This window comes from Lactuca sativa, chromosome 7, assembly GCF_002870075.4.
Source record: "Lactuca sativa cultivar Salinas chromosome 7, Lsat_Salinas_v11, whole genome shotgun sequence".
Taxonomy (NCBI): domain Eukaryota; kingdom Viridiplantae; phylum Streptophyta; class Magnoliopsida; order Asterales; family Asteraceae; genus Lactuca; species Lactuca sativa.
The window spans coordinates 51,560,334-51,588,314 of NC_056629.2; the positions used below are offsets into that span (position 1 = coordinate 51,560,334).

The 27,981-nt window shown below is 33.2% G+C and overlaps 4 protein-coding genes across 6 annotated transcripts; 3 read left to right on the plus strand and 1 right to left on the minus strand.

Moving 5' to 3' along the window:
* Positions 1–1,593: 1,593 nt before the first annotated feature.
* LOC111905335 (nuclear transcription factor Y subunit A-3) lies at positions 1,594–5,241 on the plus strand. Of its 2 annotated transcripts, none has more exons than XM_023901033.3 (6): positions 1,594–1,833; positions 2,496–2,668; positions 4,142–4,230; positions 4,313–4,378; positions 4,457–4,624; positions 4,705–5,241. In XM_023901033.3, exons 1-6 carry the CDS (start codon positions 1,778–1,780, stop codon positions 4,954–4,956), a joined length of 804 nt encoding a protein of 267 aa, XP_023756801.1. In that variant the 5' UTR covers positions 1,594–1,777; the 3' UTR covers positions 4,957–5,241. The 2 variants fall into 2 exon arrangements, with proteins under 2 accessions (XP_023756801.1, XP_042752402.1); XM_042896468.2 differs by having other exon boundaries at positions 1,600–1,833; positions 2,358–2,668.
* Positions 5,242–15,172: 9,931 nt separating this feature from the next.
* LOC111905346 (alpha/beta hydrolase domain-containing protein WAV2) lies at positions 15,173–17,347 on the plus strand. The gene is made up of 7 exons (XM_023901044.3): positions 15,173–15,549; positions 15,875–15,910; positions 15,989–16,122; positions 16,208–16,324; positions 16,393–16,563; positions 16,661–16,880; positions 17,014–17,347. Exons 1-7 carry the CDS (start codon positions 15,312–15,314, stop codon positions 17,031–17,033), a joined length of 936 nt encoding a protein of 311 aa, XP_023756812.1. The 5' UTR covers positions 15,173–15,311; the 3' UTR covers positions 17,034–17,347.
* Positions 17,348–20,030: 2,683 nt separating this feature from the next.
* LOC111905358 (PHD finger protein ALFIN-LIKE 5) lies at positions 20,031–21,589 on the plus strand. 2 transcript variants are annotated; one of them, XM_023901060.3, is made up of 5 exons: positions 20,031–20,269; positions 20,403–20,435; positions 20,672–20,900; positions 20,972–21,098; positions 21,199–21,589. In XM_023901060.3, the coding sequence occupies exons 1-5, from the start codon at positions 20,167–20,169 to the stop codon at positions 21,427–21,429; spliced, it is 723 nt and encodes a 240-aa protein (XP_023756828.1). In that variant the 5' UTR covers positions 20,031–20,166; the 3' UTR covers positions 21,430–21,589. The 2 variants fall into 2 exon arrangements, with proteins under 2 accessions (XP_023756828.1, XP_023756823.1); XM_023901055.3 differs by having other exon boundaries at positions 20,035–20,269; positions 21,178–21,589.
* Positions 21,590–22,966: 1,377 nt separating this feature from the next.
* Positions 22,967–27,026, minus strand: LOC111905372 (protein PLASTID MOVEMENT IMPAIRED 1-RELATED 1). The gene is made up of 2 exons (XM_023901073.3): positions 26,817–27,026; positions 22,967–26,472 (listed from the first exon to the last, which is right to left on the minus strand). Exon 2 carries the CDS (start codon positions 26,458–26,460, stop codon positions 23,302–23,304), a length of 3,159 nt encoding a protein of 1,052 aa, XP_023756841.1. The 5' UTR covers positions 26,461–26,472; positions 26,817–27,026; the 3' UTR covers positions 22,967–23,301.
* Between the last annotated feature and the right edge of the window lie 955 nt (positions 27,027–27,981).

The following is a 27,981-nucleotide window of genomic DNA, read 5'->3' on the forward strand; positions in this document are numbered from 1 at the left end:
AGAATTTCAAAAATTCTCTTCCTTCTCCTCTCTCCTCTTTAGCCTCCAATTTGCTAGGGTTTAAATATGAGTCATTAGAGGCACGAGACTTTTGGTGTTTGCTTTCTGAAGACCAACAAGGAACGATTATTAGTTTATTTGCAGTAATAAACTAAGGTAAGTATTTTCTAATAACCTTTTAGTATTTTCGAAAATAACAATGTACTTCTAGGGTTCTTGATATTCAATAGTTGTTTGCAAATCATAGTGAGAACATAGATCCTTTAGGGTGTATGTTTTTCTGCCAAAAATAGATTTTTTTGTAAAATATAAAACCCATCAAGTAGGAGGATAAGTAGGAAGAAATTATAGGAGGATATTTGATTTCTCAAAATTACTCTTCTATATAAATGTTATATTATAATACACCTACTAATAAGGCACGTAATACAACAAATACCGCCTGCTCTCTCTCTCTCTCTCTCTCTCTCTCTCTCTCTCTCTCCACCATAAAGGTGTTGCAAAATACTCAAGTTCATACTCTCACCTTGCACCATAAAGTTGATATCAAAACTAAAGTTTTGCATTGAGGTAAAGTTTAAGTTTACTTACATGTGACGTCTTGAAGAGTCGTTTCGACTATACTATATTGGGACAAACGTTCAATAGTGTACAAAATCTATTTTAAGAAAAGCGTGTTTAACATGTGCTTCAATCAACATGTTCTTGACATATGGCTCAAATACGCGTTACATTATGCAATTATTGCTTTTGAATGTGTTTTAGATAGTATCATTCGTGTTCTGTTTAAATTAACCAATAATATATTTTCTAACAAACTTGTACATGTCCAGGGCATTATATTTACAACAAATATGGATCATTTTATAGCATCTCCCGATAAATTCAACTTAGTATGAGTGACTCCCCCATCCACTTGTCAGTTCGTTAGAATCATCATAGACTAGTGATAATCCTTTGGTTTACACTGTTTAATATTGACTCATTGATTGGTATGTGCGTCGTCTAGTATTTATAGTTGTTACTGCACACGTTAACATATTGTATACGACAAATTTTATAATTGTTTTTATGTCTATTAAAGAGCATCACTCATATAATCTGACTAACGTTTTTTCTTTCAGTGTCATTCTAGCAAAGTCATGGAGTCAGATACCACAAGTATGAGAGTTAGAAAATGTTTTCCATTGAGATTCTTACATAATTTGTAGGTCACGTGAACGACAAATTTTATAATTGTTTTTTATGTCTATTAAAGAGTATCACTTCGATTTTCCTTCCTGTGTCATTCTAGCAAAGTCATGAAGTCGGATCACCACAAGTTTGGGAGTTAGAAGATGTTTTCCATTGAAATCCTTAGAATAATTTATGGGTTATGTAACAATATTTGATATGTTTAATATTAATTTACCATTTTTGTAAAAGGATTAAACCAATTAGGTTTTTAATGGTATGTTCATAGTTCAAAGTACGTCATCATAAAATATTTATAATATTTGAATAAAATAAAGTGACTGTATTATGGTGGGACCAACTAGAGAAGGTAAGCGACAATAATAAGAAAAGAAAATTTCCAAATGAGCAGGGGAGGATGGTTGTTCGATGGCATAGGTGTCTGTCTTTATTATTCCATTTAGCATTAAAAATTAGCAGGAAATATTTAAAGCTATTTCTGGGAGGAAGAAGTATAGAGATTTAGATATATTAGATAGATACATCAAACCTAGATGACAGGGAAAGAGAGAGAAGATTTCTAGAGGGTTTCAAGGGAGGAGACATGCCCAATTTCCCCCAACAACTCTGTTTCTTGCTTCCTTCTTCAAGATCTCAAAGGTTCAATTTTTCTTCTTTCTCTCTCTTACTTCTTTCATCTTACAACACTTCTCTTATCTGGGTTTCTTTCTTTTTTCTTTCGTTTGACTTTTACTATATTGGGTTTCCCTTTTTTGCTAATTTTATCTTATATTTTATGCTTTTTGTTCAATCTTGATGCATTTCTTGATGCGGGTATATCTTTATTTATGATTCTTGAATGAAATCAATGCATACTGTGTTGAGTTTGAGTCAGTAGCTTTATATCCTTTTTCTGTAAGATTTTTCAGCTCTTCTTCCTCCTTCCCGGGGTCCCCCCAACCCTTTCTAGTTACGAGAATCATCAATGATCTTCGATTTTCTGATAAAGATTTGGGCTTTGATCTTTTTGGGGGTTTTAAAAATTGTTTTCGTCCCTCGAAATTGATTTTGATCTTATCTCGATAGAGCTGTGAACTGTATGCATGTTCATGGCGGGTCTTTTTATGATATTGGATTGCATTTTTTTCATGATCAATAATGTTTTGGTTGCTTTATTTGATTAGATTCATTCAAACAAACTACAATGTGTAAATCAAAGAAAAGCATTAGTCAATTTAATGCCTAATTACATATGTAACTTGCATAACATGATGATACTGAGATGAGCAGCAAATACCTCAATTTGTTTACAAAAATTATAGCTTGAAGATGGTTCCTGCACCCCACCTACCTGGAGACCCGAATGAGTTGACTCAGCAATCTTACAATCAAGATTCATCCACGTGTCTTTCATCTGATCAATCTCAAAAGGATGATGATGTTGCTACACATGGGGTTCATTCTCAAGATCAATGCATCTCATCATCTGGTTCAGGTAGTTGATTGCTATAACTTTTTTTTTTTTGGATATATTGACTTTTTAAACCATCATACCATTATTCTTATTGAACTATAGTTTGCAATAACAAGCCATGTTAGAGAACTTGTGAAAATGTAAATGCTAAATAAACAATCTTTTTGAATACAATTGTGGAACAAAATTGATTTTTATTCATTTTTTCCTCAACTTAAAGACCATAACTTGATCATTCCAAAAAATTAAGTTTAAAATCTGTAAATCTTGGGGGGGGGGGGGGGGGGGTGGTTATTCATTAATTTTGAATACAATTGTGGAACACAATTGATTTTTATTAAAAAGGTTAAAAAGATGTAACTAATAAATAAAAGATTTTAGTAGACAAAAATCTATCAATTTTATTAAGTACACAAGTACAAAAAAAGCAATAAGGAATATTTTGGTGTTTTTACATAAATATTTATAATAGTTGAACATATTTTTAAAACCAAACATAAAACAATAAAGAATTCCGTTATATCTCATGTCAACCAAATGCATGACAAATTCTAATTCCTTCATATTCCAATTCTTTTGATTGATTCCATTCCTTTTAAAAACATTATGCGAACCAAACACCCTTTAAGACTTTGTGATTCTAAAGATTAAAGAAACAAGGGTGTGTTCATATTCATATGGGTGTGATATAAAAGCCTAAAACTAAGGTTCAATAAATTGTCAAAAGTTAGGACTAAATATGAAAACCTTGTTTTCATTACTTTCTCTTTTAAGTTGTTACATTTGCACTAAAGTCGAAAAAAAACACTTATACATAGCCTATTGGCATAAGTTGTTTCTTTTTTAGTCAATGGGCTTGATGAGTTAAAGCAATTAATGTGGACTATCCTACATGGTTGTTTCTTTTTGACTTAATAAGTTAATATGGACAAAATGACTTTATGGGTTAAGCTTAAAAACTTCCCTTAATGTCTTAAAACACCTACCCTTTACCTAATCGCCATACTTCTTTTTTCCTCCTAACTCCTCTCACATTAAAAATCGATAAATATTGTAAATTTTTTTTGTTGGAATGTAAGGGTAAAATAGTTATTTAGTCTCATTCAGACGACTTATTTTAGTCTAGAAAAGAAACAAACCTTATGTATACAACACTTTATCCAGACAAACATCATTAACCGTTCAGTCACTATATCCATACATGAGTTAAGTAGAAAAGTAACAACACATTAGTAAAAGAACAAAAACGATCTTAGTAGTTCATAACACATTAAAATATGTAAAAGCAACCTACTTAAGCAAAACCTATATGATGTTCTACTTCCATTTTTAATACCCGAATTCATAATTTCACTAGTCATCACCCAAATACCAAAATTACCCCTCCCTTATCGCCAAAGTAAATAAAGTTCAATCGATTTTCTTAGTTTTTTTTCACTTTTAGAGAATGTGTTTATATGATTAGTTACTCTCTTTTTTCATGATATCTTCAAGATGAAACTCAAATGAAGCCATTTTTATTTATGGGCAATCCAAGTTTTGGCATGACAGGTGGTCTTCAAGCTGAAAAGACAACACCAATAGTATGTGACATGACATCTCATTCTTTTTTAATCCGTTTTTTTTTTTCACGTATTCTACTTACTTTTTTGCTTTCAAAATCAGGTTGAAAATGTTTATGCTGATAATTACTTCAATGGACTCTATACCCCCTATGGACCACACCCTATTGTAAGTCCCCCTTACTTATGTAATCAAGATTCATGAATATACTCCCTATAATGAAACTATTATCAATATTTTGACCAGATTCAACCTCATATCATACAAATAGCTCCTGCCCGAGTTCCACTCCCCATAGATCTCTCAGAAGATGGCCCTATTTATGTCAATGCAAAACAATATCATGGTATTCTCAGAAGGAGACAGATTCGAGCCAAACTTGAAGCTCAAAACAAACTTGTCAAAAACCGAAGGGTACCCACAATCTTTCTTGATCTTAACATTAAGAAAGTAGATATCTTTAGTGATCTTTGTGTGTGAAATGACTTTTGCAGCCTTACCTTCATGAATCTAGACATAAACATGCTTTGAATAGGGTTAGAGGTTCAGGTGGGAGGTTTCTTCCCACCAAGAAACCTCAACAACAATCAAAACCTGCAAGATTCTTGACCTCCCATTTCCCTTCAAGCTATCAAGAAGCTAATCAATCTGGAATGGAACATGAACATTATCATGGGTATAGTGGCATTTCATGGGGGATAAGGGGAAATGAGGGGTTTTTAAGCACATCGGGTGGACAATCATGATTGGTTTGGTGGTTCTATATATTGGCTGGTGGGATAACACACCGGTTGGGCAACTCATCCTTGGCTTTGTTACTAAGTTTTTGATGTTCATTTTGTGTTTCATCGAGCTTAGGTTTATTGTATTTGTTTGGGAAAAGATTTGTAGCTTACTTGAATGGTGTTTGGAAATTTGAATTTCATAAATTGAAGGTTGGTTTATGATTATGAACATTGGAATTTGTTATGAAATTGGTTGGGATTGTATGTATAATTACATAAAATATCAAGTGTTTGAGTTTTACGGGATGTAGTATGAGAGTTTTGATATATTAATTTTCTTTAAATAGTTATCAGAATAAGTTAAATGTTAGTATTTAAGAAAAGCAAAGCTTTTGCCTTTTGCTAAGATGTTTTTTTGAAAACTGTAGACCTAAAAAGGTTTGTGCGTCCTCTTCTTAGCGTAGATGTAAATCAGAATCTTCAGACATCTTTTAGTCTAAAAAACACATACATTAGGTTTTTTTTTTTTTTTTTTTTTTTTTTTTTTTTTTTTTTTTAAACCTAGATTAGTTTTAACTTTATCTATGATAAACAATTTGAAAAAAAAAAGTTAAAATATTTAAAGAAAAAAGATTCGATGACACAATCATGATTTTTGTGACAAATTTACAAATAAAAATTTAATTACAATAATGGTCGTTAGAGAGATATGAAAAATAAATCGTAATATTGTCTTATATTTTTTGTGTCAAATTTTATAAAACATTATTTAATGCAATATCATTCATTTCTTGGGATAAATATTTATAACCGGTTTTTAATTGATTTAATTGAAAAGATAAAATGAAAATTTTGAAAATTTCATTTAAAACCAAAGTTTATTTCCATTCATTTTACGTGTTAAATTCTTTTATCCTTAATTAAAATGTTTAGATATATCTTTGCGACCAAAGTTTGTTGGTTTTTATCAAATATATACGTTAATTCGTATCATTTTATTTTCATTTTTTATATATTAATACATTAAAGTCGATCTATATTTGTTAATTATTTATAATAAAGTCATAAAGTTATTGAAAAAACTCTTTTAAGTTTTTTTTTTTTTTTTTTTTTTTTTTTTTTTTTTTTTTTTAAATCAGTTTAATTAGGTTTTAGAAAACACTGTAAAATTGGTCCTTGTGGTATTCAAATTTTTTTGGATAAGGTCTAAAAAGTTTTCAACTTGCATGGAAAGTCAAAAATCAAGAATTTTCTTTGGTTTTGGTCCGTGGAGGACTTGAAAAGACTGTTTTGCCATTTTTATTTTTTTTTTGTATTTTTTATATTTCTTTAATAATTTATTAATTAAAAATAAAAAATGAAGGAATTGGGCCCACCGCCACCCTTATCGATACTCCTCTCTCTCTCTCTCTCTCTCTCTCCCCTATTCTTAAACACCTGCAAATCAAACTCTCAAAAACACACACATACAATTAACATAAACACACACACGCAAATCGATCTCTAGGTTTTTTAGGAATAACGACTAACATAAACATACACAAATTGATGGCTGATGGAAATGAAAAAAGAAGAAGCAATGTATTTGGGTTTGCAATCGGATGTAATGTATTTGGGTTGTGTGGATTCTGATCTGGTATTCTACAAACCACAAATAGATCTAGATATTTGGTGATCCTACAACCAAACGGCGTTAATGGTGGTGTTTGTGGATGGATCTCCGGGGGAGAGGAGGAAGACGTTCTTGCTCCACCCCTGACTTCAATCGCCATCGATGATGGATCTCCTAAGTTCGCCATCGTTCTAGGTGATGTTCATCGGGTGTGTTGTAGGTGGTGTTCATTGGAGCTCATCGTCATTTCAGGAGGTGTTCTTCAGGTAGACTTTTGTATGTGGTTTTCGTTTCAGATCTGGCCTTCTCCATCTTCGTTTCAGATTTGGAAAGAACAAACACACCTTCAAGCATAGTAACCTTTTTTTCATGCGTAAAATTGGAGGTGGGAATTGTAAAGCTTGTATCTTGATGCAACTTTTGAAGATTATTGAAATTGATATTTTACCGTCTGTGTTTCAGATCTAGAACACACACGCACATACACACATACAGGGAGAGAGAACCTATGGGTGGGATGGACCCGGCATATATATATATATATATATATATATATATATATATATATATATATATAATTTATTTATTTGTTTTTTAATTAATAAGGTATTATTACAAATATAAAAATAAAAAAAATGAGAATGGCAAAGTAGTCCTTTTAACATTTTTTGGACTAAAATCACATGAAAATTTTGATTTTGGATCTTCCATAAAAGTTAAAAAACTTTGTAGACCCTATCCAAAGTTTTTTAAATACCACATGGACCAATTTTACAGTTTTGTCTTATATTTTAGTTTATTGTAGCAGTTTGCAGATGTTAAAAAAACAAATAGTCTTTTTTTTCAAACTGCAAACGTTTGGTCTATCTATTCTACTACAAAGGTCTGCAGATATGGTCCACAGACTGTAAACATTTTGCCTTAGAAAAAACAAATAACACCTTAATATGCAAGGATCACCTACTTGGACAGATAAAAATAAAGCAAGGAGGAACATAACTATAGAATAAGAAATGTGATATTCTAAAATAAAGTATATAACTAAATTAAAGAATACTTCTTTTGTTTAAAATCAAGATAACATTTTTTATTGTATTGAAAGTTCTGACTTCTATAGGTAAGTTTTTAATAGAAAATTCCTTTAAGGATGATAGATAGTCATTGGTTGACTTTGGAAATATCTATGTGACCCACTTACTTATAAAAAAGCTTTTATGTATTCCGTTCAATTATAAAAATATAGAAAGATAGAGATCGATTATGTAATAGGGTTTATTTATGTCAAAATTGGAAAATAGCCAACAAAAAACATATAATTTATATTTAATTGATGACCAAATTACAAATGTCTATACATCAACTATCTAATTTAAATATTTATTAGTCAACGTATTAAAACCAAACTTTGAATTAAAAAAAAAAAAAAAAATGAAAGTGAAGAATGACAAAGAGGGAGGCTAGATTTGTACGTTTTGGAAAAAGCCTCTAGAATTTATGTTAGTTTTTGCATAATGATTTTAAAGACTAAACTTAATACAAATATATAATGGTTTTGAACTTTTAAGTAGTATTTGAAATAGGTTTGAAAGAAAAAAAAAAGTCTTGATTGAGGAATAAATGAACTCTTTTCAAAGGAGGAAGGTAAAGTTTTGAAAGGTGAGTAATTTGGAATAACCAAAGGGCTTGTACCCAGCGGTATCCGATGTTGCCCTCTCTCTTTGAGGTTGAGGGTTCAAGTCTCGTCGTGAACATATGTGGATTTAAAGTGTAGTTTAGGAGTAGGTTAGATTTGCCGTTTAAAAAAAGTAATTTGGAATAAATGAACTCTTTGTAAGAGTATTTATTGATTATATGTAAAGTTTTGAAAAACAACTAATTTAGAAGTCTTTATTTGATGACCTTAGTAATTAACTGTCCCAAAATGTCGGGAGTTCCAATTATGTTTATTAAGATGTTTGGGATTATATTTGATATACATAAACTTGATTGTATTGTTTCATATTATTATTGTGTGATTGTATGCATAAATGTGGGCCAATCAAAATTAAATAAAAATTTAATTAATTAAATAAATAAACAAGGGTATTTTAGTAATTTGATAAACAGCTTCCACAAATAGTCCTTGTAATTACGCTATCATTCACTTTTAACCTAATTTCTTTTCTTATATACAACCGTCATTAGCAGCAACAACAGGTCACCGCCTCATCCCTTTCAATCGGCGCCCTGCACTTCACATCTAATCCCCAAATTCATTGGCCGACAACAAAACGTCAATTACCGTTGTCGTCGACTGTCACACCCCAAAACCACGAACGGCGGAAACGTTCAGGGGTGGAGGACGTCATGTACAGTATCACAACAGTGTAATATAATAAACAAGCAACAACATCATCCATTGTATTATAAGTAAAGTTTTAATACATGTGTGTTCTTTCATTGTAATAAGACACCAAAAATATACAATCAAAATAAAAGACGAGACTTGTCTGCTCCGACTTCTCAAAACCTGGCCTCCGTACGTGTCTACTGATGACCTGAGAATACAAGTTATTTTGAAAGCGAGTATCAGCTTTAAGCTGGTGAATTCATAAGTATATAAGTGTCATTGCCTTGTTTGTGAAAATATGTTATGAAAGCCATGTAAACCTTTAAATGAAAATGTTGAGGTAAGTATGAAATCCCTAGAAAAACCCTTATTTTCTATAAGTACGAAATGTAGTCTTCTACCAAGACCCGAATGTTCTGTATATATGAAGTGTAGTCTTCTACCAAGACCCGAATGTTTTGTAAGTATGAAGTGTAGTTTTTGTATTGACTAGTACTAAAAGTGCTTGGTCTAACTCATTGTTTATGTGAAAGGTATCACAAAATAAAGTAATAGGAAATACGTAATAAAGTAAATGTTAGCCGGAGGTACCGGTGCTAACATGTGCTTTATATAACCTAATGAACATCCAAAGATTGTCCAATTGTCTTCTGTAGCAGCAGCAGGGCGAGGGAAGGGTTAGTCCCCGAAAAGGTACTCCTAGTATAAGTAATAACCGTAGGCATCCGTAGATGTTCATCACCCACTGTTGCTAACAGATGGGTTCCGGAATGGTTAGTCTCATACGTATATCCCGAGGTACTGTGGGATAGAGGCCTATCTAGGTATCCCGAGGTACTGTGGGATAGGGTCCTGTCTTAGATATCCCGAGGTACTGTGGGATAGGCAGGAAGATTTACACAGAAGGTACTAATAAATCATCCTCGCAATTTGAGATACAAACATTCACTATAAACAAGTATACACAGGTAAAGGTATCTACGTAAAGGTACTCTTGTAATGTGTTCATGTATCATGTAAGCATATGTAAAGGTACTCATGTATCAGGTAAGGTTCTAGTAAGAACTCATGAATGAACCGACTCTTGTGTGATTCCTTGTAATAGAAGTAATGTTTGATATCTTCAAATTATCCCTATGATAATCTACTGTAATATAACTGGATGATCATGTAGGTTTGTACACTCTTACTACTCAAGAGTGTGGGAAACTAAATGAAAGATGTACGCTATAACATCAATACATATATAAGAATATAAGTGTATATGCATAGTTTAGTTCAAGAATGAAAAATGGTTTTTGTAAGACATCTATGAGTTTTGAACAATAATTAACAATGACTTGATGTCATTTTAATAAACATTTCAAAGGTAAAACATTTGGTAACAATCTGTTTTTAAAATGTAAAACCATTTCATGCATCACATTTTGTAGCATGTGAACTATGTTAAACGACAAACACAGTTATAAAATACATATCAATGATTAAATAACATGTTTGTTTCTACTTGTAATCCCCCTCCCCCCCATTAAAGCATTTTAAAATCATTTAAAATATTGATTAGGGGTATGAACTCACTTGAAAGTTTGAAGATAGCGAGATGGAAAACCGGGCAGAGTTTCGTCTCGGGAAACAGATTTTTCTCGGGATTCTCGGGAGTAAAATCGACCTTCGGGACTTGAGCAAAAAGACCAGGGCTTCGGGTTTGAACGGGCACGGAAAACGAGGCAAAACGCAAGAGAAATGAGAAGAAATGAGCAATTTTTCCGGAAACCCTCGCATTCTATTTATAGGGGTTTGAGAAGCCTCGGTACGCGGGGCGTACGCTCGTACGCAACGCGTACACGTACGTCATGCATGACCGAGTCCTCGACTGCCTCGGCTTCGGATGGGACGGATCGGGTCGAATGGGGTGGGTCGGTAGCTTCGCATAGGGGCGACGTGGACGGACCGAGACCAAGGCCCTCGGGTACGCGGGGCGTACGAGGTTACGCAGCGCGTAACTCGGATGAGGACGCTGACTCCTCCCTCGGATATTACCGGATTTTTGAATTAATTTTATATATAATTTATTTAATAAACTTCAAAAAATCATATCTCCTTCATACGAACTCCGTTTTCGATGGTCTTTATATCCACGCGAAGGTGAGACTACACTCTACAACTTTCGTTTAGACTCCGTTGGCAAATTCCGAAATTGTTTTTATTATTTAATTATAAAATGACGTGATTAAGGAATTTCTTTAAAAATTCATAACTTCTTTATCTGACGTCGGTTTTTGTCAGACTTTTCACCGCTAAAATACCATTGTCGAGACCTTCGATTCTCGTTTAGGTCATTCCGGCCGAAAGTCGCTCGATCTCCGATTCGAGTTTTTAGCTGTCTGTTGCTAAGCCGAACTTGGAAAAATCTTAACTTCAATATACGAAGTCGGATTTGGGCGTTCTTTTTACGTAAGATCCCGGTTTAATGACATTTAAACATAGGGGGAATTAAAATAGAACTTTTTGGACATTTTATTATCAAAGTTAATTTTATTAATTCAAAAGTGGTTACAATACTTGACTTTTTAGGTCATTACAAAGAGTTGAAATATCGGGTTGTCACATCGACGGTCCTCCGCCACTTGTCACCAACACTCCATGGCTGCTATTTCTTCTTTCACGGTCAATTGTGCCTCCAACACTGCACAGTTGCTGCTTCTTCCATCACAAGGGAGCGTAAATGTTGGTGATTTTAGGGGCATAAACTTCTTTGGATTGGGATACTCCTTAACAGATTACGTCACCGTCAAATGAACAGCTAAACCGGGAAGATTTTTAATGATTAAAAATGGATGGATCGGGAAGAGACTCCTTGGTAGATGACTAATCCAAATCATGGGAAAATATAAGAAAGTTGGATGAGGGACGTGCCTAACACCTAGACAAATAATTACACAGGTAACCTTTCTTTTCCAATTTTATAAACACATGTTCGCTTAATTTCCTATTATCTGTTCATTGTGTGTGTACCTTCTTAGAGTAGTGTCGACTGGTTTTGTTGGAATAGTGTTTTGCGTACTCTTCTATCGACATCATTTCTTCAATTCAAACTTTCAATTAGTTAAAGTCTCAACTCCCTAATTGTCGTTTTCTGTTTTCCCATTTTCCATCTTTTTATCTTGTCTACTTTCTTAAATGATAAAAACATGATTATCTATAATCCTTTTTTCTTAATTTTCAAGAAAATTAACTCTTGAGCAACACCAAGAGAGTAGAATAGGCTTTAATTTTCCCTTTTGTTTAATGACAATAAGACCCTTAACAGACCAACCGTAAGCAACTTTTACTTCATTGAAAATTCATTGAGACCATTAAGGACCAAAATGTTTATACTTTGTCCTTTGTCCTATTCACAACCATTTTTGGATACACAACTGTTTGGTGACCTAGACACAACTAGAGAAGAAAACCACAGTAACATATACCTCTATGATTCAAACCAATATTTGTATAAAGAAAAACAATTCCATCAATTTATCCATCTGTCCATGCTAGAGACAATCTGATGCAGCTATAAAGAGTGTTCGAAAACAATTTAGTGTTTACTTTTTCTAGTTAGATACCCATGAGAACAACTCTCCTTTTGTAGAAAATTAGACTGAGATGTTGTCGATGTACTCTTTTATGAATGCAAAGAGTATTAATGGATGATATTGGTGCGATTCCAATTCTATTGGAATGGAATCACGAATTCCAATTCTGTTGAAATGGAATCATGAATTCTAATTCTGTTGGAATGGAGTATGGATATTTTGTCACTGATTTATGCATGTTCTACAATTCTTGGTTATTGGTTTTGGTGCAATCCACAAGTCTACATATTTTTCCAAAGGAATTTAGTTTTCTATTTTTCATTTGCTAATGCATTATTGGAATCTAAACTACAATTTGGTTTTGTTTTCATAGAAGTTGATGTCTGAAGAACGAACCACAAAATTTGAAAGTGATTCTAAGCAACATTATTCTTTTAAAATGTATTAGTGTCGTTGTTAGATTTTAATGTTTTCTTTCCCGTTTTGAAAGTTTTTTTAGTCTTATTCTTTAACAAAAAATGTAATTCTTAACAATTGTTACCCGTATTCTATAAGAAATAATGTATTTTTTTGTTTTTATTCTTCAATTGATTGTTCAAGAATTTGTTATTCTACAAGAAGTTTTTAAAGTCATGATATTTATGGTTCAAGAATATTTTTATTATTTATGGTTCAATAATATTTTTATTTTTGAATATACTCATAAATATATCTGAATGTCCGAATTAAAAGAATTATAATTCGTATAATTGGATTTTTAAAATTAATAGAATTTATGATCCCTTAAAATATGAAATTTTCCTTTATTAAATCTATATTAATTGACTAAAATACCCTTGTAATTAAATTAGATGATATTTTTCAATTATATATAATTCAATAAAATATATTAATCACTTTCTTAAAATAAGTAAAATTGAATGGCCCACATTTATGTATATAATAACACAATAATTATTTTGAATAGAATAACCTATGCCTATATATATATATATATATATATATATATATATATATATATATATATATATATATATATATATATATATATATATATATATATATGTATGTATTAAAAAGGATGGTGGTCTTATGGAGTATCCTTATTAATGAAACCAAATAAAAATGTAAAGAAAGAGAATTAAGCCAAAGAAAAAGAATTATTTCCATTATTTGGTACAATTGAAAATTAATCAGATAAATATACCTGTCAATAATTTTTTTTGTTAGGTTGTATTAAACAAGAAAAGATAAATAAGTTTTTACAATTTTTTAAACAACGTTTTTTGTAATAATATCATTATGAGTTATATATTAATTTGTCAAATTATACATTATTTTAGTTTTTAATTTTGTTAATAATGTTCTACCATGTATTTTTTTATAATTGTTAATTAACATTTTACATATATATTTTCCAATGCAATACAAACATGTTTTAAACAAAAAGGATAATATATATATATATATATATATATATATATATATATATATATATATATATATATATATATATATATATATATATATATGAAATGTTAAAACAATTATGTAACATACATATTAAATATTAATAAGTAGAATAAAAAATAGAACCTGATGATAAGAAGTGGGAGGGTTTGAACATGAAATGAGCTTGGTACTTCCAAGTCTCCGTTTTTTTTCTCCGTGTATTTATTTTGCATTTTCTCTTCATTTCTTTTTAAAATGCAGAGAATTAATTAGGTGGAATGAGAATTAGTTTCTCTCTTATTTCCTTATTCTTGCTAGTAAACAAACATGGGAAATGAAATGGATTCCATTTCTCTTCCTTTATTTCACTATACCAAACACCCCCTAAAATCGAAATTTATGATTGTGAAGACAAGCCAAAACACAAACATAATTAAAATCAATATCACATATGTCTTTGTCTCCTAATATGTTTGTTGTCTTGTAACCCCTCAAGATTGGCCTTGGATGCCACAAAAGCATAGAATGAAGCCTCTACTACCGAATACAACCCTAGACAACCAAATTGAATGGATAAAGGAACAAGTGGTCACTGGATGTCTTCGAAGACAAGAACTCCACAAACTTTCATATCCTCAATCAACCCACATAACTCTTTGTCAAAGAACAATGACGTCACTTCTATATGTATAAGTTAATACGTCCTCAAGCCAAAGAAAAGTTTGACAATACACATACAAATCGAAACAAAAGTAGCTTCTCCCGCATGTCACCAAACTATGAAAGAAAAACACAGACTCAATATGATCGAACACAGACTCAATATGACCGATTCATTAATAAAACATTTGTTTATGCAAACAACCCCTCCAAGAAGCTCACCCACAATAACGGTCTTCCAATGTTAACATGTATAAACCCTCATGAAGGTTCCTACTATCACATTAATATCAAAGTAGTTTAGTTTTCTTAATATTTGGTTCAATACCCAATCTAGGATCGGTCATCCAACACTCTCTAAATCTCCTATGATGGTCCTATCATTAAGTTATCATTCATGAAGGAAATTTTTCTTGAAAATTTTGAGGCATCAACCGTCGATAACGGTTTGTTCTAAAAAAATTGAAAGGAAAAGAAAAGTGTATAATGTTATAATTTGTATTTTCGTATAGTTATAAAAAAAATGAAAATGATATTTTTTTATTGAATTTTAGAGAAAAAAGAAACAAAACAAAACAATGCAATCTCTATTAACTTTTCCTCTTCGAAGAAACTCAAAGACACGATTATTTTTTCTTCCTTATTTTTCACACTTTTTTTGAGAACACGTTGCTAGTGATTTGGTTAACTCCTTTGCCAAGGAATTCACTGTGTGTGTGAGAGAGAGAGAGAGAGGGAGGTGGCGATGGTGTCGTACAAGAGCTTGTTGATCTACGGCGTCGGCGGAATAGCGGTGGCCGGAATGGCATTGTTGGTAGCCTTTCAGGAAAAGTTAGTTTACGTACCCGTCTTGCCTGGTCTCACCAAGTCCTATCCAATCACCCCGGATCGTCTCCGCCTCATTTTCGAAGACGTATGGCTTACTTCCTCCGATGGTGTCCGCCTTCATTCATGGTTCATCAAGTTCTCTCCCAATTCCACAGGTCACCATCTCTATCTCTCGATATATAAACATGCATACATCAACTCACATATGTGATCTACTTTCCCGTTATGCATCACTTCTGTTCAAATTGTGGAAATTCGTCTCTGCTGGTGAATTTAGGGTTTATATGTGTTTTAATTTACCCTATCGGATGATCACTGACGATCCATTCGGAAGAGAATTCCTCACTTTATTACTCGTTAACTTAGCTCCATCTCCTCTCAAATTTGCGATTTCTGCAACAAAATGTTAAAAGTATTCTTCAATTTAGCTCCATCTGTTCCCAAATTTTGGGATTAAGAGTATACATGTTCAATTTGCAGGCCCAACTATTCTGTTCTTCCAAGAAAACGCTGGTAGTATCCTTCTTGGTGATATAAATTCTGAATATATGTATCATATATGATCATCGAAAGCCTTGACTTATGAACTAATAGACATTGCACATCGTCTTGAAATGGTGCGCATTATGTTACAAAACCTTCACTGCAATGTTTTCATGCTTTCTTACAGAGGGTATGGTGCTAGTGATGGTTATCCTTCTCAAGAAGGAATCACCATGGATGCACAGGTTTGCTTTCTAGCCAATACTTTTTATATAATTTCATTTTGCTTTCTCTATCTTTTACACATCCATCTTTTTTCATTTTCACCAGGCTGCTTTAGATCACCTGAGTCAAAGAACAGACATAGACACTACTCAAATAGTAGTATTTGGAAGGTCTCTTGGTGGGGCAGTTGGTGCTGTGGTCACCAAAAATAATCCAGATAAGGTATATATAATAATATATATTTTATAAAGTTATTTATAAAAAAAGTTCATTAACTTATGATTTTTCAGGTGGCTGCATTGATATTGGAGAACACTTTTACTTCAATTCTAGACATGGCTGGAGTTTTATTACCTTTTCTGAAGTATTTCATTGGAGGAAGCTCAAGCAATTCTAAAACCCCAAAAATTCTGAATTTTGTTGTCAGGTCTCCTTGGAACACTATAGATGTAATTGGACAGGTATTATTCATTCGATATACACTAAAAAGTGTAAAGATTTATCTTTTTTATAGTTTTATACATCAAAAAGTTGAAAGCTTTTATTGGATATACACAGATAAAACAGCCGATTTTGTTTCTTTCTGGGCTACAAGATGAGATGATTCCTCCATCTCACATGGAGATGTTATATGCAAAAGCAGCATTGCATAACAAAAGATGCATTTTTGTGGATTTCCCTAATGGCAAACATATGGACACGTGGCTGGCTGGTGGTGATGAGTATTGGGAAGCTGTTCAGACATTTTTACAGGAAAATGTGTTGGAGAATGGAAATGGTATGTTTTAGATCAATCTTTTTACATTTTTTAAATAGTATTTGTGTAAAGTGCATGTTTATATATTTATTATAAGCACTTGGAATTTATTGGAAACAGTTTTTGTAACTCTTGAGATTCTTAACAATTGCAGTGGTCAAAAGCTCTTTGTGATCTGCCATGCCTTCTTCCTGCACAAATATGAAAATACATTGGGATTTTTTGGGCTCATGAAAAGGGTCCAGATCTTTTCTTTTTTTTTTTTTTTGTAGAATTGCAAATATTATATGATTTTTAAGAAAATAGAAAGTGGTGTAGATTGCAGCTTTATACAGATGCATATAGAGTTTTACCGTATCAAGTCTTTAACCACCAGTAGAATCGAATCATTAGAAACCGGCTACAGTGGCTATTGTCAGTCAAAATGATGTTTGTGTTTAAACAGTTAAACTTACTTTAAGGATAAATAAATAATTTTTTTCATCTAACTTCTCCCATTTTGGTTTCTAAACTTAATATCATTTTTATTTTATTTTTTTCTTTTCACCTCCTAACTTTGATGTTTCACTGTTTCTTTTTGTCTTCCCGTCTACTTTTCAAGCTTTAAAATGTTTCAATGCAACATGATACAACATATTTACAAAGTCTAAACCTTGACGTAAAACTCAACGCGAAAATAAAAGGATTGACACGACAAGTCATGATAATTAAATGAGTCAAGTTATGTTAAAGGGTATGATCATCGCATTGTTATTAGAAAAGTAACATCATATCATCTTCACTACATTCTTACTACCACACTATTAACCCTTGGAAATAGTTAGGGTGTGACTATATGTATCACCATTAGCCCTTGTGGTTGAGTTTCTTGGACCCTTTCATCGTCTTTATCGTCGAGGTTCTTAGGTTGGGATTGAGAAAATGAGACTTGAGTTTGGGGGAGATGGTTTGTTCAATTATTGAGGTTAAGATGGTTGTTGAAAATTTTGGAATTGTGATGATCGAATGGTTGTGGTACAGGTTGTTGGAATTAATTTGGGGGGTATGAATAAGTAGCGAATCGATGTTGAATTGGAGATGCTAAAATTTACATATAGTTACCAACATGTGAGAATGAATCATTTGAAGTGTTTGAGGTTTCTCGGGTGTTTGGAGTGGTTTGGGTATTTTGGTTTGGATCCATAATTTGAAGAGAATAAGATATAGAAAGAAAATGTATGTGTTTGTAGTCAGGGGTGGTTCCACTATGGTGCCCATAAGGCTAAGCGGAGTGGCTAGCCAAATACCATCGTTAAACTCGCTAAGCAGCTTGGAACACCGTCCCCTAGCGCTCACTAGGGGGCTCGCCACTGGAGGCTCGTCACTATGTTGGCGAGAAGAGAGAGAATGTGAGAAATGAATGCGATTGGTCCGTGTGTGGTTTGACAGGATTACTAATTTGGTTGACAAAATTCAATTTATGAATTCAATTTAACAAACTTTGCGATGCAATAAAAATGGCGATTTTGTTGTTCGAAAGAGAAGAAGATAAAGTGTCTGAGCTTTTTCAAAAGAAGAGAAGATAAACCAGATGAAATATGATATATTCATTGAATGGTCCTTGCAGTTTTACTTTATCTAAAAACTTAGGTGCTGTTTGTTTTTTTTTTCTAAAAAACCTCTTCTGACCTCTTATTGTTGCGCCGCTCAGCACTTGGCCCTTTGCAACTGTTTGTTTTTCAGAAGACTTCTGACTTAAAAACTGTTGCGCGTGTGCTGCGTGGCGCAACACTAAATCAGTTGCTTCAAACATCTTCACGTCTTACTTTAACTTACTGCAGCAGTCTGCAGACGTTAAAAAACAAACTTTTTTTAAATGTTGCAGCTGTTTGTTCCACCTCTTCTGCTACAGAGGGTTGCAGAGGTGGTCCACAGACTTCAGACATTTTTGCTTCGAAAAAACAAACAACACCTTAGTCCCTTGAGTTTTAAGATTCTTTCTAAAATGAAAGCTATGTTTCATAATGATATCACAATGTTCATTTATAATAATAATAATAATAATAATAATAATAATAATAATAATAATAATAATAAAACAAATAAATAATTAAATTTAACAATTCCATTGGTAAAATAAGTTAAATTAGTGATATATCAATATTTTGTAACATACTGTTGATTATCAAACGTTCAAACTTATTTAATACCGGTAAAACATATACCGTTGATTATCAAATATTATATTAATTGTTTGTAGTTTAGAAAAATAAAATTTGTTTAATATTTATGTACAAAAAATGTTTCTATATTAAAATAAAGTAATTCAATTAAATTAGAAAAAAAAATAAAAAAATGGAATGTTAGGAGTGTTATCGCTCTCTACCAAATGCTAAGATTAAGTGCTAAATATTCAAAAATGAGGTGACACTTCAAAGTATGATGTGACAAGGTGTTAGGAGTGTTACCACTCCCTTTAACTTAATGACATCGACAACCCCTGTTTTTTTTTTCAGACATAAAGTAAAAAATTTCGGATTTTTCGTCTTTTCTACTATTGTGCCACTACGTAAAAAAAAATGTGTCACCAACAACACCTAATACTAAATCTAGCATCTGTCCATGTTTATAGTGTGAAATATGTATAAAATGGTTGAAATTTATGAATAAAAGCTAGTGCAATTTAAATATAGTTTTTTTTTTTTTTTACATAGCAACAACAATAAGGAACAATCTAAATCGTGAGCGTTTAAGGCTAGCCAATAGAATGCCTTGTAATCTCCTGTGATTGTAGCCAAGCCATAACACATTTACGTCCCTTTGGGCTGGTGTTCACGCTTAGACATCTATGCCATGTCGGACCTCATTTGCAGACCCTTGCCCCATATAGGAAGGTCTTAGGGTTTAACTCTCTCAATCCCTTAACTGACACGATAAAAATCCAAAACAACACAACACGTTTGTCAGTGCTAACTAAAGCGGTTATCTCAATTTTGGTGCCACTGTAGGTTGTAGCCACACCCTTTGACCAAAAAGTATTTTGGTCTATTTTGCGACATATCTTTTATAAAAGAGAATTGTGTTATCTAATAAAATATTTTTCGGAGTAATGCATTTATCTAAAAAATAAAGTAGTCAACCAATATTATATAAGAAAGAAACCCATCTGCCCCTCTTTCTCTCTCATACACACACAAATACAAAATTCCATGTTCTTTTTTTGTTTTATATGAAGTTAATGGATGCTAAAATCCATCTCTGAAAATCAAGTTTTCTTTTCAGCGCACATACAGTGAACGTGTTTTCTCCTCGGAGAGCGACGGCGACAATGGACGCTGCCGGAGCCGCTGCATACAATCCTCGGACCGTCGAAGAAGTCTTCAGAGATTACAAAGGCCGTCGTAGTGGCATGATCAAGGCCCTCACAACCGGTGCGCCTAATCTCTTCTAATTCCTTTCCTAATTATCCAATCTCAATTTCTCACTCAACGAATTTGCTCAAGTTTCAAGTCTCTAGGGTTCAATTCCTAATATCTGATATCTTCTATTTGTTTCGCATTGTAGATGTTGAAGATTTTTTCCGGCAGTGCGATCCTGGTTCGTTCCTAGGGTTTCAATTTTCCAGCTGTTCTTAACTTCTTTTTATCACTTTCTCCCCGTATCATATGTTTTACAATTTCATCAGCCGAAGATATATGATTAGGTTTTCTATTTCCTTTTTAAAAAGGAGATAATTGTGTGATGTTTTGGAGCTATTCGGATCAAACGTGCTATAGAAACAATTGGGGCTACTCTTGTTTTTATAAACTTACTTCATGTTTTGGTGTTTTCAGAGAAAGAAAATCTGTGCTTGTATGGATTCCCTAGCGAACAATGGGAGGTTAACCTACCTGCAGAAGAGGTCCCTCCAGAGCTTCCTGAGCCTGCATTAGGTATCAATTTTGCAAGAGATGGAATGCAAGAAAACGACTGGTTGGCTTTAGTTGCTGTCCACAGTGATGCATGGCTACTTTCTGTAGCATTCTATTTTGGTGCTAGATTTGGTTTTGACAAATCCGACAGGTTCTTTCATCTCTGTTTTCCTTCATCAATGGTGGTTAGGTTACTTTTATAATCATTACATTCTGATGTAGGAAACGTTTGTTCAACATGATAAATGATCTCCCAACAATCTTTGAAGTCGTGAGTGGAAACACCAAGAAACAAACAAAGATGGCTAACCACAGCAACAACAACAAATCAAAGTCAAACACTAAAGGGGTATGATATGATTTAAGAGACTTTGTTTTATTGATAATATATTGAAAATCTGTTTTGGTTGAATGTTTGATATGAACAGCAAGGATCTGAATCCTTTCAGGGGAAGTATGGTAAGGTGGATGAGGAAGAAGAAGATGAGGAGGAGGATGAACATGGTGATGCATTGTGTGGGGCCTGTGGAGAGAATTATGCTTCTGATGAGTTTTGGATTTGCTGTGATTTGTGTGAGAGGTGGTTTCATGGGAAGTGTGTAAAGATTACTCCTGCAAAAGCTGAGCATATTAAGCACTATAAATGTCCTAGTTGTAGCACCAAGAGAGCACGACCTTGATGGTTGAATTTGAGACAAGTGTAGGAAAGAATGTTGGTTTTAATATGGTGTTTTGGTTATTTTAGTCATTTAGATGGTGTTAATGTAGAAAGACTTGAGATCTTTTTAATTTTATCAACTTGTCCATGGAAATTGCAAAAAGAAAATGTTTTTCTTGGAATCTCTAGTTTACCTTTTATGGATCTGTTTAACAAATTATCAAAACATTTTGCTTCATAACATGCATGTTCTTATGTTTAGTTGGACAAAAGAATAAAATGGACTAGGTAATTGAATAAACAAAGATAATAGGAGTCATTACCTTTGATTTGGATATGCTTTTGTTCTTTGATGTTGAACCGGGTTGTTGGAGAGGTAGAGTGCACTAATATTATCACAATACACAATATTCGTCTGCGTGTCGAATTCTTGGATGATATTTCTAGGATATATGATTTGTTATTCAGAGGTTAAAAACTTTAACAGACAAAATTTTAAATTTTGAGAGTAAACTTATTTTACAAATTTTATTTCATGGGATGAAAGATCCTTATATAGATATTATTTTACAAACACAACATATGAAATTAGTCAAGTACACATACTATTCTACATTATTACAAACGACACATACCTAACAAACACATTGGATGTTACTATGCGTTATTGACCTATGTGTCATACACACAATATATTCATACTATTACATACATATTGGGTGCTACTATGCATCATTGACCTATATGTCATACAAACAATACATTCATATTATTACATACATTATAAAAATCGATATATCATAATTATTACAGGTGATAATTGTATTGTTTTATTATTGGTGCTTCTTCTAAATTTTTTTTATACTATTGGCAACGATGTCTTGTTGCGTTGAGGATTATTTGGTGAGTTCTTCAAATGTACTTTTTTTCTCTCTCTCCTAGTAACTCAAGAAGATGCTTGGTGAGTTCTTCAAATGTACTGACTGCTTGTAATCATGTTTGATTAATTTGTCTTGTGTTGTCTTGGGAATAAAATAGCATAATATCACTACAATATTTGATTCAAAATTATGTTTTTTGATTTCGCCTATTCTGGAACGGACAAGATAGACACCTACTAATACCAAATGACTTGTGGTTCTATATCTTTTGTTGGATATTTTGATTCATCTCCGATGTTGCTGACTCCCATTTTTAGTAGGACAATTGTTGGGACTAATAGTTTGGATTCTTCATCAAAAAACGGATAACTTAAATGTAATTTGATAAAAATATATTTTTTTTCTTCGTGAACCGGTTGTAATAATTTTTTACGACTGCTTGCATTTTTGTTGGAAACTCACTTATTTCTTGGAGTGTGTTTCCACTGATGTAAAGTGTATCAATGAACCCTTGAAATGGTGTCCCATAGTTGCATTCAAGATTGGTTTAAATACAATACAATACAAGACATTAGCTAAAGGGTTACATAAGAAAATATTGTGGTATATACAATACAATACAACTAATAAAGTAAGGTCAAGGGCCGTTCAAACTTCAAAGGCTTACCCCTTGAATAGTTAGTTAAACAAATGCCATATTGCCAAATAATACAAATCACAAAATAAATACATTCAAATATTCGTTGCAAACTAAGAAAATTGAAACCGAAAAAGGCTTTTGAGTTAAAACCACAACATAAGAAAATGCCAAAATGGCCTACACGAGCTATAAAGTAGAAGAAATTTCAATCATCCATGCCATGGATTTTGCCTTTAGCTGTACACAAGCAAGGATTCAAACAGGTTCCTCTTCCAATAAATTCATTTGCACCATAATTTCTTTTTAACAAAACATCTTTATCTTTATAAGTTCTATAGCAATCAATCTGTAGACAACAGAAACCATTTTATTTTCATAAAAAGCCTGCTCCACTTAGCAACCTCACTGTTTCATTAGGAATGATAACATTAGGGTTCCTAACAGTAACAGGTGGATCCACCTTCCCTTTCCCCTTCCCCTTTGATGAGACACTCCACAAACTACCACCACCACCAGCAGAAGATTTATCAGCAGCTTTCGATTTCATCAGCGGATGCTTCCCGTTCTTCTTCCCCATCCCATTCGCCACCAACCACCGCGATCCCGCCTTCTCTTGTTTCGCATTCGACCCCCACCCCCAAATTCCCTTTTTACCCCCCTCATTCACACTCTCACTCTCATTCTTCACACCCGCAACATGAACCTCCACAACCTTAAACTGAGGAACCAAAACACTTTCTTCCTCAACAACCACCACCTTATTATCTTCTTCAACATCTTTAACTTTCACCTCATCTTCTTCTTCTTCTTGAGGTTTTCTCCAGTAAATGGAGCTGTGAATTTTGGGTTTTGGTGGGACAAATACACGTTCCACTTGAACAAGAGCAAGCATCGGTGTCCCCACCGGTTCAAAGTTTCTTAACGGGTCACGAAGCTGAACCATTAACGCAACCGTAAAATTATTCCCCAACAACCCGCCTTTCTTGTTTTTACCTCCTCTTTTTACCCTTGCCATGTCGCTAGCATGATGAGCTGTAAGAATTCTTGAAGTTCTTTCACTCTCGTCGATTTCACCACTATCCAATCTCATCCATTCGTCTAAACTCACTGACAAACCCATCATCCCATCCATACCATCATCATTATCATCATGTCCATTGTTTCCACCACTGTTCTTCACATCCAACAACTGTAACCCCCCAGTTCCCAAATTTACCCTTTTACCCTCGAGAGCAGAAACTTCGCCTATGGATTTTGGGCTTACGTTTGAAGGTGCTTCATTATCAGACATCCCGGATTGTATTCTTAACCCCTCCATTGATAAAGCTTCGATCTTGTTCATTGCCAATGGTGCAAGATCCTCTAAAGATACATATTCTGGATCTGTATCCCCCAAATCGTATTTTCTTGATCTTTGACTTTCACTTTTACCTACGATGGATGATGATGATTCTTGTTCTAAAGCTATTTGTTGGATGGTTTTTCCAGATATATCTTCTAAAGGCATGAGCTTGTTTGCTTGAAATGAAAGCTTTTCAATACCAACAGAAGCTAAACCTTGTAAAACATCCATAACTCCAGACCCCATTTCTGCAGGGACAACAACTGGACTTGAAACCTGCATGATCAAATTCCCTCCATTTTTACCATTCTTGAAAATCTCAGGGCTCATTGACCTCAAAAAACCTCCATTACTTGTCTCAACAAAAGGACCTAAATTGTCTCCAAGTGGAGGAAGCTCTAGTGGCTCTTCAGGAGAAAAGTCAACTTGACTTTTTGTACTCGATTCGAAAACCTTCTCGTTTAGACCCCACTCACGCATCAAAGCTTCTGATTCCATGTCTTCCATGATCGATGCTTTTGTTTTGTTATGTTCTTCGGGTAACATTGAGGTCGATGAAGAGTCACAAATGAACCCTATTTCATCATCATCATCATCAAGATTGAAGTTGAATAAAGAAGAACCATTGGTCAATGCATCTTTTTCAAATTGTCTTAGTAAACATTCTCGTGGAGAGTTTGACTCACTTTCAGAAGTCAAACTGAAGGGGCTGTGGTCTATTCCAAGCATGTTTAAGAAATCTTCAGCTACAACTTCAGTAGCATGATCTAATTTCAGTGCCTTTCCTTTCTCTTTATAACCGATTTTAACCTCCATGTTTTCATTTTCTTCATATTCAAAACCTGCAACACTTTCTGCTTCTGTCCCCTTCAAACCCTCTTCATCTTCTTTTGGATTTTCACTTTCTTCTTGAGAATCTGATTCTTCATTCACAATGTTCAAGGCCAACTCCAATTCTTGCATGATTAATTCTTTTTCATCAAAGCTTTGATCTTTTAAAGTACCCTCTTCTTCATCTTCTTTTAGATTCTCACTTTCTTCTTGAGAATCTGACACTTCATTCACATTACTGAAGGCCAATTCCAATTCTTGCATGATTAATTCTTTTTCATCAAATCTCTGATCTTTTAAAGTACCTTCTTCCTCTTCATAAGCTTTTATGTCATGTTCTGGTGTTGCCTTTTCTTTCACAGAAAACTCTATTCCTTGTTCTAGGATAGAAAACTCACTTTTCTCAGGATCAGGAGTGTCAAAGTCTTGAACATCTCTTTTGGTTTCATAGTCAACAGATATGGTTGACTTATCTTCATCGAGTTTCTTATACAGCATACTAACAGATTCAGAAAGTTCTGATTTTGAAACTGGAAAAACCTCATGAAGATCCTTTATATCTTCTACAGAACGATTGTATGAACGAGGCATAACAGGAAGACTTTCACCTCGCTTCATTTGACTTTGAACAGGAGATTTAACGTTGTCAACTACTGAATACCCAAAGCTGACATTCATACTTGCACCTTTTGCCTTGCCTGATAATCTATATGTAGTACTCCACTTTCCTGAACTTTTTTCATCTTCAAGCTCTTCTAATGTAAGAGGGAGTAATCTAGTAAGGTCAACCCTGTGTTTTCCCAAGTCAAGCTCAGGATCTCCATACACAGATGCATACAATAAAAAGTGTTTTGCTTCATATTTAGCTGAGTGATGGGGCCCACTCCTGCTACCATAAACAGAGCAAGTGTTGGTCAACAGTTCTTCAAATTCAGCTACACCTTGTGAAACTGATGCAGGGTGAGTGGTCAACTCACCATCACGTCTCTTCCACTTGACACAGAGTGTGAGATTATCAAAACTTGGTGGGAGTCCTTCGATTGAATGGACTTGAAGAGAGAAGCAACAGTTGAATCTCTTGTTGCGGACATGTGTGAAAGATTTGAAGGTGTTCCAACTCCAAATGGACTTCTTGTCTTTTAGAAACCGATCTTCATTGTTGATTTTAGATTTAGATTTTGTTTCAGGGAGATGAGGTTTTACAATGGCTTTTGATCTGCTACTAGCTGTAGAGTTTATGATGCTCCTGGGATGTGTTTTATCTTCATATAATGCTTTAGTCAATACATCGATATCCTTGAACAATATTCCATTTCCAGAACCCTCACCACTTCTCCTTTTGAGCTCGTTTTTTGACATCCTCTTCACTACCTACAGTTCAACGAATATCAAAATAAACCTTTTAGGAAAAGCTCAATTCACGAATCCTACCAAAACAGCACTGTTCATGAAACTTTTCAAACTTCAAATTTGAACTATCAAATTCAAGTTCGAGAGAATCGAATTGATGAAAATACAGTCAAATCCAGGTACCGGAGGTCCTAAATCCTAATTCGTTTAAAATTCAAATACAACATAATCCAGTTCAAAAAAATTCGAGTTCAGATTCAACAAAACTTGATTCGATTCACTACTAAAATTTTCCAGCATGATAATACGGAATACTTCAACTATGTAATGTAACGATATAGAGGAGTGGAAGTTAAACCACTTACCTCGATAAATCCGTGGGCACAAAGAACATGAAAACCCTAGATTAATCCCTTGAAGGAAGCCTTCTGTACTCCTTAAACTTCAAGCTTCTGATTGCGTGTGTGAATAAGAAAATGGAATTTCTTGCAACTACAGTTACAAATCTTTGTAACGCTAAGCCTATCTCTCTCTCTCTCTCTCTCTCTCTGGTTGACCCTCTTTTGTTCGGAGTTCAAACAATAAAAATATGTCTGAAATGCCATCGTTAGTTGGTGCAGTGCACGTGATCGTTTCGTATTTTACATTTTGCCCCTTATACTTTCACAAATTTTTATCATAAACTTCCTCACTTCATAGGGGTATTAAATATGATAATTATGATACGTGCTTTAAAGTTTTACAACTATATTTATAAATGCTATTGATCTAGGTTGTGTGTATATAGCGATTTTGTGGAGCTATGTGTTTAAATACAAACCTTGTATAGGTCGATTAATTTACATTTTTAATAACTTTTGAGAGTCATAGAAACACAACTTCCTTTTTAAATAGTGGTTGAACTAAAAATGTTATTTAATAGTTGTATTATACTTTATGTAACAATAAATATATATTTTTTGGTCCTTCAATAAATCTTTTATTCAAATCTAGTCATTGTTGTCAACTAAGTTAGCTACATGTTGAATATAACATATTTGATGTATTTTATGAGACTAGTCATGGATTCTAGCAAAGGGAGAAAAGGAATCATTATTTTCTTTTTTCTTTTTCTTTTTTTGGAAAGAGACCAAAGTCTCATCAAATTTATTTACTTTTATAAAAAGAACCATAATTTCAAAAAACATTGACAAGGTGAATAAGACGACTATCATATTTATGTCATTTTTTCATTAATTTACAAGGGAAAATTAATAATAAATCAATGTTCCTATAATATAAATTTTTGAATAGATCAACTACAAAAATCTTTCAAGGTCGATATTGTCATATGAAAGTTATATTCATATAAACTTGTATTTCTGGCTTTTTAATAAACTAATTCAAATTTGATACATTGTTTCAAAAATTATCATACTTTTTACATTGTCACTCACACCACTTATGGATACTTAGTATTTACAAGAAAATATATGCCTGAAATTTGAATATTCAAATTTTGGAGGTGACAAATCTACTTTTGGTTGTATC

Excerpts from the sequence above, each read along its gene's own strand:
- LOC111905335 (XM_023901033.3), top strand. The coding sequence starts at position 1,778 with ATGCCCAATTTCCCCCAACAACTCTGTTTCTTGCTTCCTTCTTCAAGA. Across the intron at positions 1,834-2,495 it reads CCTTCTTCAAGATCTCAAAG|CTTGAAGATGGTTCCTGCAC; the intron begins GTTCAATTTTTC and ends CAAAAATTATAG. Across the intron at positions 4,379-4,456 it reads CCTATGGACCACACCCTATT|ATTCAACCTCATATCATACA; the intron begins GTAAGTCCCCCT and ends TATTTTGACCAG.
- LOC111905346 (XM_023901044.3), top strand. The coding sequence starts at position 15,312 with ATGGTGTCGTACAAGAGCTTGTTGATCTACGGCGTCGGCGGAATAGCG. Across the intron at positions 15,911-15,988 it reads CTTCCAAGAAAACGCTGGTA|ACATTGCACATCGTCTTGAA; the intron begins GTATCCTTCTTG and ends ATGAACTAATAG. Across the intron at positions 16,325-16,392 it reads CCAAAAATAATCCAGATAAG|GTGGCTGCATTGATATTGGA; the intron begins GTATATATAATA and ends ATGATTTTTCAG.
- LOC111905358 (XM_023901055.3), top strand. The coding sequence starts at position 20,167 with ATGGACGCTGCCGGAGCCGCTGCATACAATCCTCGGACCGTCGAAGAA. Across the intron at positions 20,436-20,671 it reads TTTCCGGCAGTGCGATCCTG|AGAAAGAAAATCTGTGCTTG; the intron begins GTTCGTTCCTAG and ends TGGTGTTTTCAG. Across the intron at positions 20,901-20,971 it reads GGTTTTGACAAATCCGACAG|GAAACGTTTGTTCAACATGA; the intron begins GTTCTTTCATCT and ends ATTCTGATGTAG.
- LOC111905372 (XM_023901073.3), bottom strand. The coding sequence starts at position 26,460 with ATGTCAAAAAACGAGCTCAAAAGGAGAAGTGGTGAGGGTTCTGGAAAT.